This window comes from Felis catus, chromosome C2, assembly GCF_018350175.1.
Source record: "Felis catus isolate Fca126 chromosome C2, F.catus_Fca126_mat1.0, whole genome shotgun sequence".
NCBI classification, from domain to species: domain Eukaryota; kingdom Metazoa; phylum Chordata; class Mammalia; order Carnivora; family Felidae; genus Felis; species Felis catus.
Window position 1 is genome coordinate 68,570,336 of NC_058376.1, and position 13,451 is coordinate 68,583,786.

General features: G+C 51.3%; 1 protein-coding gene and 1 pseudogene across 1 annotated transcript in view; one reads left to right on the plus strand and one right to left on the minus strand.

Moving 5' to 3' along the window:
- Nucleotides 1–12,754, plus strand: part of PDIA5 (protein disulfide isomerase family A member 5) — a 91,370-nt gene extending 78,616 nt beyond the window's left edge. The window contains exons 14-17 of the mRNA XM_003991711.6: nt 1,306–1,436; nt 5,658–5,728; nt 12,017–12,151; nt 12,524–12,754. Coding sequence (XP_003991760.1) covers nt 1,306–1,436; nt 5,658–5,728; nt 12,017–12,151; nt 12,524–12,604 — 418 coding nt within the window. The 3' untranslated portion in view covers nt 12,605–12,754. The remainder of the gene's footprint in view (nt 1–1,305; nt 1,437–5,657; nt 5,729–12,016; nt 12,152–12,523) is intronic.
- Nucleotides 541–602, minus strand: LOC111556428 (annotated as a pseudogene).
- Nucleotides 12,755–13,451: the final 697 nt, after the last annotated feature.

Genomic DNA, 13,451 nt, shown 5'->3' on the forward strand with positions numbered 1-13,451 from the left:
GGAATTAGGGAGCCTTGTTGAGAGGTCTGGGCTCAGATCCTCCTCAGGCACAGGAATTATGGAAGCCATGTGGATGAATGGGATCTTTTGAGAATTGCAGGGGCTCAGATAGAACCTGAAGAGGAGGGAGACCCTGTGAACCCCTCGATAGAGGGGACTTTTGAAAGAGGAATGGTTCTGGGCTGGCTCAGGGCTGCACTCAGCTGGGTTCGGGGCTGGGGCCAGGGCTGAGGCCAGGGGTGGAAACCAGTGATGCATTGGTGAAGGAGAGAGTGCAGGGGATGATGTGGCAGCACTGGGTGCAGACCACTCCCCAGAGACCCTTCTCAGAGAAGTAGCAGAGCAGTGTGGTTGTAGAGAGGGGGACAAGGCAACAAAGGCTTTTAAAAGACCCTGAGATCTGTCTTTTTTGTTTCTGGGTGTTTTTTTTTTTCAAGTTTTTATTTAAATTCTAGTTGGTTAACATACAGTATAATATTGGCTTTAGGAGTAGAACTTAGTGATTCATCACTTATATATAACACCCAGTGCTCATCACGAAAAAATACGGAACGTTTCATGAATTTGTGTGTCATCCTTGCACAGGGGCCATGCTGAGATCTGTCCTTTTGTGAGGCACAATGGAGGGAACTAGTGGACAGAAAAAGACTGAAAAATTAGAAACACACAATGAATGCCTAGTATTTCTTAGAGCACATGGGCTCTTAGCAACTGTTAGTTGCTGGCCTGACTAGGTGCCCTAGGTACACTGTCTCTGCTCTTCATAGGGATCCCAGGAAATAGGTATCATTGTACTCACTTAACAGAAAAGAAAATGAAGCTCAGAGGGGTTTGGTAATTTACCTAAGTTCACACAGGTGATAAGCAATCTGGATCCAGACCCATCTCACTCCTTGGTCCATGCTCTCTCCACCAGCGCAAAGCATAATGGAGGGTCCTTCAGGATCCCAGAAGAGGCAGTAGGAAGAGGGAGGGAGAGAGAGGGAGGGGAACCCAGGCGAAGGAGTTTCTGTACCCGTGGCAAGATGATGGCTGACACCTGGAGAGCCTGCTCTGCCCTAAAAGGAGCTCAGGTCTTCCACACCATCACAAAATGGCTTTTTAATAAGCTCCTCAGAGGAAATCAGAATATCTTTGTTGATGGTACAGATTTATTCACGTTGGAACACAGGTTTTAAATTAAATTTTAGAAAGGATGCAAAGTGATTTCTTCTTGGGTGCTCCCCTGAGCAGGTGGGGGTGGAAGTGTATGCCCTTGCACAGGCCTCCCTTTATGACCGTCTCCCCTCCCTGCCATTCCTGCAGCCCTGAGGCCCCTCCACCCCCAGAGCCCACGTGGGAAGAGCAGCAGACCAGCGTGTTGCACCTGGTAGGGGACAACTTCCGGGAGACCCTGAAGAAGAAGAAGCACACCCTGGTCATGTTCTATGCCCCTTGTAAGTAGCTGGGGGGTGCTCGCCAAGGTGCAGGGTGGAGGGGTGGGCCAGACTGAACCAAGAAGATCCCTCCACCAGGGAACAGTGCAGCCACAGGCGGACCCTGGGCTCATCCCTGCTGTGTCAGGGCTCCTCAGTTTCATCCCAGGCTGAGGTCCTTCCAAATCCAAGGCCTCTTCCTGTTAGCTCTGTCAGGGTCTCTCTCCCTGTTTCTGGGGAGCCTTGCTCACATCAGTCGCAAAGCCCTCTGCTTCTGTTTGTGGCAGGGGCCTGCCATAAAATTATTCAGTCTCCTCATGTCCCTGGAATCTTCTAGGCTGCTTGCCTCCCACCTGCCAATTCCACCTACCCCTTGGCTCCTTCTGTCCCACAGAGCACTGACTTCACCTTCAAACCCTGGAATTTAGCCGACCTGTTTTGGCCTCTGCTTTCCTGGTCTTCCTGAGTACCCCAGCCCAGTCCTCCTCCCTGACCTCCTCCACGTGGCTTTGATGCCATCAGGTTTGAATCTGTGGGAAAAGCACACCACATTTTTCTGAGCTAGCTTCCCCCTCTATCCCCCTTTTAATCAAAGTTTAAGTTGAGGAAGTGACACGTGTGATTGTGACCTTTGGATTTTGTGTTGTTCCATCTTGAAGTTAATTGATATTTAAAAGGGAAGGCTCTTGAATTTCCCACTGTTCTGTTGCCCTTGTCTCTCTCCCCCCGGTTACAGCTCAGCTTAATGGAGTGGGGATAATAAAGCTTCGCTCTACAGAGAAGCCAGGCAACTCAATCTAGTCATAAACCTGCTTGCTTGTAGCCAGCCCTCCTGTTGCCTCCCCTCCTGCCCCACTTTTCAAGTGTCAGTAATCTGTAAAGTCACTCCTCCCTCTCACTTTCTGAGAGGGCTTGCCTCCTGCCCACCTTTCCCAGCCTCAGACCCCTGCCCTCAGGCAGCAAAGTGTCCCTCTGTTTTTGCCTTTTCTTCTCCAGGTCAGAGCAGGACTTGGGCTCTCTCCATTCCTTGCAGAGCCTCTCACTGTCTTTGTCTGTCCTCATCTGTCCTTAGCATATGCCTAGAAGGCTGAGTGAGTTTTAAGAAGTTGTCTTCCTTCTGGGCAGAATGCCAGGCACAGGACTAAGACCCAGAAGATGTGTGACCTACCCAAGTCTTCGGAGCACTGAAGCGACAGAGCCCTCCCTGCAGCCTGGGCTGGTGCTCTTTCTGCCATAGACATAATTCAGAGAGCATGAGCTTTCTCAGCAGCAGTGAAACCCTGGCCACAGAAGCAGAGGTCCTTGACTAACCCCTGGGTGGACTTTAGAAAGTCCAGACTACAAACTTTCCCCTGGGATTGCTCCCCTCTTTCCCCCAGACCTCTGGAGTCAGGACTCCTACCCCAGTGGGGTGCTAACGACCTCCCTCACAGAACCACTGTGTGTTGGGTGGTATCTAGGGCCCAGGATACAAGAGAAGGAGGCATGGTCCCTGCCACAGCTCAAGGGCTTCACAGTCTATGTACTCTGGCAAGAAACAACTCGAAACAGCCCGTTCAGGGCTGCTCCACTGGGCGACTCGGCTTCCATCAAAGGGCCTGGCACCTAGAGTTTCCCTTCTCTACTGCATGTTCCTGTGCCTGAACCCTGTTCCAGAGATGCTCATCAGGGAGGTGGATCTATCCAAAGGCAAATCTTTAAAAAATTTTCAGTTATGAAAATAATATATACTTATTTATATATAGTATATGACACATCCTTATGGTTATTTACATATAAAGAACCTAATTCTAAGAAAGATCACACACCTGATAAAGGTAAGTATAAAGTAGAAGCAAAAGCCAATCCCCATATCCTTCCCCAATCTCTACTCCTTCTCACCTCCCCCCATGTCCCCCACCTCCCATCTGCCTCCCACCTCCCCGACATGGCCCATACTTCCCAGCTCCCCCCATGTCCTCAAGTTCCTGCCCCCTCCCACCTCCCACTTCTTCCCTATGTTCCCCACCTCCCACCTCCTCCTCCCACCTCCTCCTCCCACCTCCTCCTCCCACCTCCTCCTCCTACCTCCTGCCGGTTTATACAGAGATCTTCCTCTGGCTATTTCATTGTTTTCTCCTGTTCCAAGCCCCCACTTTGCTCTCAGTGGTCTGATCATGGTGACTGCCCTTCTTAGGCCAGCGTGCTGAGTCTTTAGCATTGGAATTTTCTGTCCTGTCCTCGGTCTTTCTTTCTGTCTCCCCACTCTGGGAAGTTTCTTTCCTTGCTACACATAGGTGGTGCCTTTTTTTAAAGAGCCCAGATTAAAAGATCATGCCTCTTCTGGCCCACCTGACACCTCTTGGGAACATCTTCATGCCCTTCCTAAAACAGCCTCCCCTCCAGTTATTCATCTGCCATGCTCTTTCTTTTGGATAATGATAAAATTAGATGCACCAGAAGGTGATTAATCTGAGATCTAGATACTTTAAATTGATGGTAATAGGAATTTGCACTAGGCTGACAATTACCTTTATACATTCAGTAAGCAAAGAGCTTAGAAAGGAAAAATTAATAGTGATACCAGGTTTGGGGGAGAGGATAACTTCTTTCCAGCCAGCCTAATGCTATTAGTGGGCATCCGTGTGCCGCTCACAGGGGACCGCTAGGTGCTGCAAAGATGCTGCTCTGGTGAGCCTTGTCGACCAGCACATTGTGCCCTCTAGATGTTTTGGAATCTATAACCATCATTCCTCTATAGTGTGAAATTTTCATGAATTTGAGCTATTCTTCCCTCCATTGGGTCAGATTAGTAAAGAGCTCTTGTAATAGCCATTGAGGCCGTTAAAAAATCATCTGTTAGTATCTGCCACAAGTTAGGCACTCTGCGGCATTCAGTTCTGATAGAACTCACATCCAGCCCAGCTCTCTTCTCTACACCTGCAGTGGATGTTGGGAAAATCCTTTTCCTGCCCCTCCCCATCATTGTCCACACTGTTCTGGGGCCAGCTGGCAGCTCCACCAGCCAGGCCATATGGGTGATCCTGCCCATCTCAGGAACTGGCTCCAACGCTAAATTCACATTAAAGTTGTAGCTCAGCTTTAATTTGGTTTCACAAAACTCTTTGAAATGCCAGTCGTTATTATCTTATTTTAAAAAGAGAGAAAGCAGATGGGCAAAGCCATTTCTGTTCCTCGCCTTGGCCGGCCCGACTGTTCACCAACTCTCCCCATAGGGCATTTGGCCTTTCCCACCTGTGCTTTGATCAGAATTAATTACCAGAGTCAAGGAAATCCTCCCTCAAAGCAGTTCTGTTCTCATGGCAGTTGTGTTCAGTGTCTGGGGAATGGTAGAAAGAGGTGGGCTTGGGTTTGGATCTGCTCATGCTGAGGGAAGGGCCAAGAAAGGAGGTCTGTCACCCCAGCTGACACTAGCACTGTTGTCACACCCTGGGCCTCCGGAGTTATGGGTCCTCATCCATTGTGATAGGCCTCTCTCCATAGTCGGGAACCCAGGTCCTGATAACCCAGTGGCTTATTCTCCTCTTAACCTGACCTTGGGTCTCCTGTCCCTGGATCCAGGGCTCAGGTTGATTGTAGAGCAGAGGATAGAAGGATAGCGTGAGGACCTGGGGCCTGGTCTGGCTGCTTGGTCTGGGGTGGGGATTTGTTGGGAATGTAGACGTTAGCAGCAAAACATGAGCAGTGGGGGCTCAGACGGTTGCTCCTGCCACCACCTTTCTCCGTCCCGTTTTCTCAGTCATGACATGGACAGATTTATCATTGTCCATAAGGCAAGAGCAGGGCTTTGTAACAGACTCAGAGAGTCCTGAGCACACATTCTCCTTTTCCAGGCCCAAAGCTCCCTCTGTGCCATAGCTCCCAGGCAGCCCTCCGTGGAAGGAGCTTGCAGAGCAAGACTGCAGTGACCATCTCCTCCACCCTCAGCCTCTTAGACCCGGTGCATGGCAGGAGGATGTGGGGTGGGAGGTCCCGGGCAGGAGTGGACCTGACGTTTGCACACAGACTCCTACAAAGCCCTCGTGCTGACAGCAGAAACACAGGGCAGTGTTTGAGGGGCAGAGTTGACACAGGACCCTGACAGTGTGGTGTGCAACGGGTAGGAGTCAGATGAACCCCCCCCCCCCACAGTCTGTTGGGTGGAGGGAAGCTCCTGGAAAGGTTTCTCTATCAGTTCCAGGAGGGGCACCTGGCTCTGCAGCCTCCCCTGCACATGCAACATTCTGTCCTCCTTTCCCGCAGGGTGCCCACACTGTAAGAAGGTCATCCCGCACTTTACGGCCACCGCCAACGTCTTTAAAGATGACCGAAAGGTAAGAGACCCCTCTTTGTCTCTTGCCCTGCCTCTGACTTTGCTCTGCCGCCATTTCCTACACCTTCCTCCCTTCCCGTTCAGGTCCCGTTCCTGAATAGGCTCTGCTGAGATCAGAGAATTCCTGGGAACCAGGACATTCTTTTCATAAAGGCAGCATAGAGCAGGCTGAATGTTTGCTGTAAAGTCAGCTAAAAGGGATACACTGAACCGTTACAGCCCTTCATTGGAAGAGGGGGGCGGTAAAGGGGTCATCTGTTTATATTTTCTTAGTGCTTCAATCTTTTTACAGTAGGATTTGTAGTCATGCATCATTTATATAATTGAAACTACAAATAAAAAAATTCAACAAAAGTCAACTGGAGGCAGCCAAGGTGGAGGAGAGCAAGGCTGTGTGCAGAGCCTCATCCTGCCTAAGGGAAAGGCTCCTGTAGCTGCCAACCGATGAAGCATAAAATTAACAAGCCAGAGCTTCGGGATTGGATTAGAGAGGAGGAGAGGGGACCCCCCAGGCACGTCCCCCAGGCAGCTCCAGCAGTGAGGGCAGTGTGGGTCCCTCCCAGGTGAGAGCAAAGTGTGACTTTGGGGCCAAAGGGTGTGTGGCAGGAGAAGACTGGAACTCAGGCTGGTGCAGCTTTTGGCTGCTGCTAAACTGTGTGACTTGGCGAAGTCACATCAGCTCTTCAGGCCTTGAATTCTCCTCTCTCTAAGATCGGGGTGCTTCTCTAGACGATCACGAAGACTCTTCCCAGCCTGGGACTCTCTTCACCCAAGAGGCCCCAGAAGTGTGCTCACACACACCCAGACTCAAAGTCACACGCATCTCTGCTGTGGTGCCTTACATTTTTTTGAGTGAGTTCCTCAGGTGCAGCCAGGGCAGGCTGGATTTCCTGGGGTTGGCCCTGTGATGACATGTGAGAACTATACAGGGCCAGCAGGTCAGAGAGAGCCAGGCTGGGGCGCATGTGTGGGGAGGGGGCAGACTCAGGACTCAGACCCCAGGACCCTTCCCTGGACTCACGATGTCCTGTCATCACCCACAAAACTGGCTGTGCCCCTATGGCTCACTTGTCCTTTTCTCCTTTGCCTGCCACTTGGCCTGCATTGAGAGGGGTGTGGCAAGAAGGGGCTTCCCGTCTTCATCTCTGTCCCCACCTGCCCTCTTCTGCCACCCAGGGCCAGTGCATACACAGGAGCTCCTCCTGGGGGCCTGGGGAGGTCCATCCCGGCAGGACTCCCTCACAATCTGGGTGTTGGTTGGTCGGTGTGGAGATGCCTTTACTCCCTGGAGCCAGCCCAGGACTGTCAGTCACTCCACACTGACTCCCTTCACCCCTCACCCGGAGAACTCTGGGTAGACAAGAGAGTGGCTGAAGTGTGGGGTCTCCCTGCACCCCCTGCCCCCCGACCTCCGGCTGCTCGGGTCTCCATGGCTCCAGGATCTGTGAAGGGATCACATCAGTCCAAGCAGGGCCAGGCTGGCTATGCCCATAGTGAGCAGCCGAGGGCCAGCCCTCCTCTTCCTCATTCCCATCTGCTGATGCACAGGGACGCCATTTCTATGGAGACCCCCTCCTTCTCTGAGACACTGATATGCCCTTGCTTAATTGTCTTAACTTGAGCCAGTAATGTCACTGGCCTTTTCCGGGGGTCATTTCCTCTGTGTCATTCCCTCTGTTCTCTCCTTCCAGCTTCCCTTATTCTAAGCCAGAGATTACCCTCGCTCATTTCCAGGAACATGTTTACTCTCTCTGTCCCTCTCTGCCAGGCAGTTGGCAGGCCTGAGGTTCCTGGAGGTGGCTCTCAGTAACACCAGGGAAGTGTTCGCTCTCGGCCTGGGGGACTAAAGTTACTGGTGCCACGATTGCTGGGTGCATCCTAGAACTATCACATCAGAGGTCTAGAGACAGTTCCAGGAATTTATAATTTTTAAGAGCTCTTGTACTGGCTACTGGCTGGTATTTGGGGAGTGGTGGCCCGTCCAGCCCTCTCCTACTCATGAGGGATCAAGGCCCAGAGACGACCGTGTCTCTTGCCCAGGGACACCTGGCTGGTCACTGATAGCCAGAACAGAGTCTCTTGACTCCTAGTTCTTCCGGACACCCATGCTGCCACCTCTTAGCTGGAATTGTATTTTTTTCTACCCAGAAGCCAGTCTCTGTTCCTTCCCCAATCAATATGCAGTTGGTTGTTCACTTCCATTTTCATAGCCAAAGTCAATATTAGCTCCTGCAGAGATTTATTTTACTGAATCAATAAATCCGCATGAGGCAGCTCATAGTTTAGCTGGGGAGCCTCCACCCTCCCAGGAGCTTACTGGGGAGCTTTAGCAGTTGACACACTGGGTGGAGAAAAGGCTGCATACTGCTAATGTTGGAACAGATGACCGTAGGGAAGGGGCCATGGAGGACAAGGACCTGAGGTGGAAGGCTGGTGGATTGCAGGCAGGGGTCAGGCGACCACTGGGCTGGCAAGGTGTGGGGCTGGGGGTGGGACTGGCCTTGAAGGCAGCTGTTGGGGAGGTGTGAAGGTCATCCCAGGACAGGTGCCCTTAGGCAGCAGGAGCTGATGGAACCCTGGCCCTGGTGTGTTTAGTCCCTTGTGTTTACAGGGCTCTCTGTCCTTCAGAAAGGAAGGCTCCCTGAGGGCAGGGACTTCATTTGCCCTTGAATTCCCTCCAGTCTTGATGCCTGAAGCCTCTGTAAATGTTGACTGAATGAAGAAGCAATAATATATTTGATATTTTCTGAAAACTCTTCCACTGATACTTGAGAGCATTATGTCATGTTGTCCTCATCATAGCATAACCAAGGAGATATTATTAATCTCCCATTTTACAAAAGAGGAGATTGGATCTTACAGAGGTTAAAAAACTCTGTCAAACTTGTCCAGCTGGAAAGGAGCATCTCAGAACCAGATAAACAGGCATTGTCAGATGTTTCCCCAAAGCAAACTCAGGTTCTGGCCCTTGTGTGTAGGGGGTTTATTTGGGAGATGGTCTTAGGCTACAGCCTCAAGGATGGAGGAACGGGGAGCAGGCGGGGAAGGAGCCAGAGCAGGGGGGGTTGATGAGCAGATTAGTGCATGGGTGATTAGGTTCAGTCCCTGGAGACCTCACGGGGGACCACATTCTCAAGCCCCGTCCATCACTGGCCTTACGCAGTTGTTCCCTGCAGCCAAGAGTTATGGGTGCCAGTTAACAAGTATTTGGCCAAGGGGCCACAGCAGGATACCAAGTACCGTGGAGCAGATCTCAAAGTGATAGTGTACGTTCAGTGCTGTAGTTCAGTCAGTGCAAACCTGGAGTGAGTGTAAGGGGTGCAGGCATTTAGACAGGAGAAATGGGGATAGATGAGAAGCGGAATATTTGCTGTCTTTTTTCCAGAGTCTAAGCCCCTTCCTTTAAATTTTTTTTTAATGTCTGTTTGTTTTTGAGAGAGAGAGGAGGGACAGAGCATGAGAGGGGGAGGGGCAGAGAGAGAGAGGGAGACACAGAATCTGAACTGTGAGCACAGAGCTGTCAGCACAGAGCCTGACGTGGGGCTTGAACTCACAGCTGTGAGATCATGACCTGAGCCAAAGTCGACCCTTAACAGACTGAGCCACCCAGGCGCCCCCTAAGCCACTTCCTTTAGAAGGAGCCGCACTTCACTCCTCTCTTCCTGTAGAAATGGAGGGTAGAGGAGCCTTTGCAGCCAGAAGTAGCACTCTATGTACGTGGCTGGCAGCTAGTTGAGGGGATTCAAAATAAGTACACATTTTTAATTTAGTCAATTTATAAAACCATACACTATATTTCCCACAGCTCCAGGGCATGTATACAAATTAAATTCATAATTTAAAGCAGATGCGGGGAGAGCAGCAGCCTGGAGCAACACTCCTCAGACACTCTGTCAGCGTAGCAGAGGGGCATCGGCCGCTCACTGAGGGCCGGACGCAGAGGGCTGCCCGGTGTGTGAGGGCTCCCCTGGGCCGGGCCCCAAGAAGTGGAACGCCGAGGACAGTCAGAGGAGCACCTGCCTCGTGTTTCTAAATAATTCAGGAAGTGTTTTACAGGGTGAGCTGAGGTTCTCAGGAGACTGCAGGGGCCCACCTCCTAGCCCGGCGAGTCAGGCTCCGTGTAGACCTCAGCAAACGGCTGGGGGAACCCACCTGAAGGAGACCGCTGCCCTCTGCTCCAGCCACGTGTTGCCTGTGGGAATGCAGGGCAAGTGCCATCAAATCTGGCTTTTAAAGAGAAGCTGGAGAGCCAAACTTTTATATAAAATCTTCTGGCTCTTTTTCTAGGTTGGCAGCTAATTCAGGTTTATTTTTTTTTAATTCTGTGTGGGCCAAATAGAACAGGACTGAAAGCCAGATATGGATTGTGCGCAGCAAGTTTGCAAACTCTGCTCTGAGAAGTCTTATTATACAGACGTTATGTAGCTGAAGTGGGAGGGAAGCGTGAAGGCGGGGGAGGGGCAAGTGTGGCATGCTGGTCACCAGAGAGAGAGCGGGCCACACTTCACTCTGTCAGTCCCGCTGCCTGCAGAGCAGTGGCCCTGCTCACTCGGGCACGAGGTCAGTGACCAGTAAATGTGACTGTTGGTGGCCTGCAGGGCTCTTCTGCCTGGAAAGGGGGCCCCCATCCCAATGTGAAAAACCCGTAGCCATAGAACCATGTGAATTGTGGCTATTGAACGATTTTAACTTTCTTTCAAGTACGGTAAGAGTTCAGTCTGAATGCCTTAATGGGCTCTGGTTCTCTGAGGCAGCGTGCTTATTTTTCTCCCTGGTCCCGGCATGGGCTGGTTTCTAGGTGGGTGCTCTCTGCTCAGGCCTTCGTGCACCTGCTGCCTCCTCCTGACTCAGGTCTCCGATCAAATGCTATCTCCTCGGAAAGGCCTTCTTGGCCAGAAAGGAGCCCCTCCGGCTATCGTTTTCTTGAATCACCCTCTTTTAATTTCTTGAGAGCATTCCCTGGGCTCTAAAATGATCTCCCTTGTTATGTGTCTGTTAACTGCTTTCCTGCAGTAAGGATGGCAGTCACTTGATGACTAGATTTTTTCAAGGTCATCACTGTACCCCTGACATCTAGGACAGGCTTGGCACATAGCAGCACTTGGGTGAAATGCTGCCTTTCCTCAGAATCTGCCCTCCCTTCTTCTGTAATGCTTGTGTATGGTGTATTCCCATTAAGCGACCCTCTCCCCCCTTCTCTGCGTTGTGACCCTCAACAGAAAAAAGGTTCTCCCGTGCCTGCTTGATACCCTCTTATTTTGAAAGAACAATAATTAGGAAAAACTACCCAGCATGTGGAATTTGTTAGAAGGGCAGGAAGAGGCCAGTGGCCAGTTTGGGAACCTCCTTCTGACCAAAAACCCTGTTTGCTGTAGTCCTGCTGAACTAACTCTTCCAGTTCCTGGAATGTGCTCCCCTGGCCGAAACTTCTTTCTCCTCCTCCTTCAGGACGCCGCTCAGACGGCAAACTAGGGCAGAGCACCTTTGTGCCAGTTCCCTTGGCACCCTGGACCACCTCCGTCACGTCACACCCCCTATCGTGCCTCGGAGTTGTCTCTTTATCTGACTCCCCTGACCGGACGCTGAGCTCCTACTGGAGACAGGGCTTGTGTCTGGAGCCGGTAGGCGTGACTATAACAGTAGCTAACATTACTGACCACTAACCATGTGCCAGGTCCTGTGGCCGATTCACCTCCCCTGAATTCTCTTACTCAGTCTTCATAATTTCCTGATAACCTATGTGTTGTTATTACCCCCATTTTACAGATGAGGAAATTGAGGCTAGAGGCTAGGTAATTTTCCTTAAGTCTGAATATGCAACCAAGCCAAGATTTGCACTTGGGAAACTTCACTTCAAAGCTTTTGTTCTTAACCTTGGTACTGTCCTCCCTCTGCAAACAGATGTTCAGGAAGTGTTAGTTGATAAATGAATGAGTCCTACCATGCCTCATAGAAATGAGCCTCACAAAACCTGTGGTGTTTACAGATGCTTTCAAGTCATAATTTCCTTTATGGCCATTATACTCTTGATTTTAAAGGGTAGTCTGAGGGTGCTGCAAGCTGAGTCCCCTAACCTTACCCAGCTGCCTTGAGAATTGGAAACAGGCATCACCAGTCTCAGTGGAGCTCTGGGCTGAGGCTGTTTGGTTCGGCTCATCCCTGCTATTGAGGAGAAAAAAAGAAAGCACATGACGTAGGCCTGAAGTGCCGTCTGTGTGCAGAGGGTCCAGGCCCCAGGTCTCACGTGGGAGGCCTCCTGTGCTGACCCACCCTTTCTTTGGGCCTGTAGATTGCCTGTGCTGCTGTTGACTGCGTCAGAGACAAAAACCAGGACCTGTGTCAGCAAGAGGCCATCAAGGCCTACCCCACATTCCACTACTACCACTACGGGAAATTTGCAGAAAAGTATGACAGCGATCGCACGGTGAGCTGGGGAGAGGCATCTGCCCTGGGCAGGGAAACAGCCACCGAGAGGGCAGCAGAGGGAGGCTTCCAGAGCAGGGCAGAGGTCAGCGCTAGCACTCTGCTGGGAAGCAAGGGCCGTGAGCCTGGCTGGAAGAGTTCCCCAAGAGGTTGTCCCAGAGTCCAGCTCCCGGAGCAGGGACAGGTTCCAGGGTGTCGGAAAGGGCTCCCCAGTAGCCAAGCAGACTGTCCCCGCATTGCCAGCTGCTTCCACTGGCTGCTCCTCTGTCCAGAGAAGTGAGCACGTGGGGCATCAGGGAAGGGGGAGAGAGGGTGCACATCCACATCAGGGGTTAAAGTTTCCTTTTTCTCTTTCTCTTCCCATTCCCTATAGGAATTGGGGTTTACCAATTTTATTCGAACGCTCCGGGAAGGAGACCACGAGAGACTAGGGAAGAAGAAGGAAGAGTTGTAATTTCTGCCTCAGAGAAAGCTTTTCCATTACACTGTGAATAATACCTGTTTTGTTGTTCTTTCTGAATTTCCACGTGTTCTGAAGACAAAATTTTTTATAGCCGCTTATGGCCATTTTGTACAATTTTGAAATAAAATTAAACCAATTGTTTGGTGGTGTGGGTTGTTTCCACGGAGCCTGTAGTAACAGGTGGGTACTCATGAAGTCCTCTTCTGGGAGGCGGGGCAGAGACTCTTGAGGGCGGGGACAGGGCATGAGGAGGGTTGCGCAGGGCACTGCCTCTATCAGCCATTGGAGAACAGAACAGGGAGATCAGACCACAGAATATCCTGTTGGAAATGACTGCTTCGGACAGGAAACGCATTAAGATAATCAGGGAAAACGGGATCCTGAAGCTGACGGTAACCAAGTACTAGCCTCTTCTGGATCATTGCGGTTTCAGTGTGTGTGCGTTTTCCTGGAACTCATTGACATGTTTCCCTTTCTTCAGCTATTTCTGTCTTCTCTGTTCCTCTCTGCAGTCCCTCCCTGCTCTCCCTTTACAGAAAAGCTAAGTCTCTGGGGACGAGTATAGTGGTGAAGCCCGGGCTCAAAGGGCCATCTAGAATGGAGTGGGGAAGGGGCTTTTGTGCTGCTGCTTGCTCTGCACACTGGCTGGGAAGGGGCAGGGTAGGGGACGTGGGTGGCATATTCTCTGTAGGCATGCAGATGCTGGGTCAGCATCCCCTCACCCGCCACAGTAACCTCCAAACCTTCCCCCGACCGTGTTCTCCATGGATGGGCGCCACCCAGGCCCCTGCTCTACCCTACATCTCAGTCTGCCTCCTGCCTCCATACGTCTCTGTCC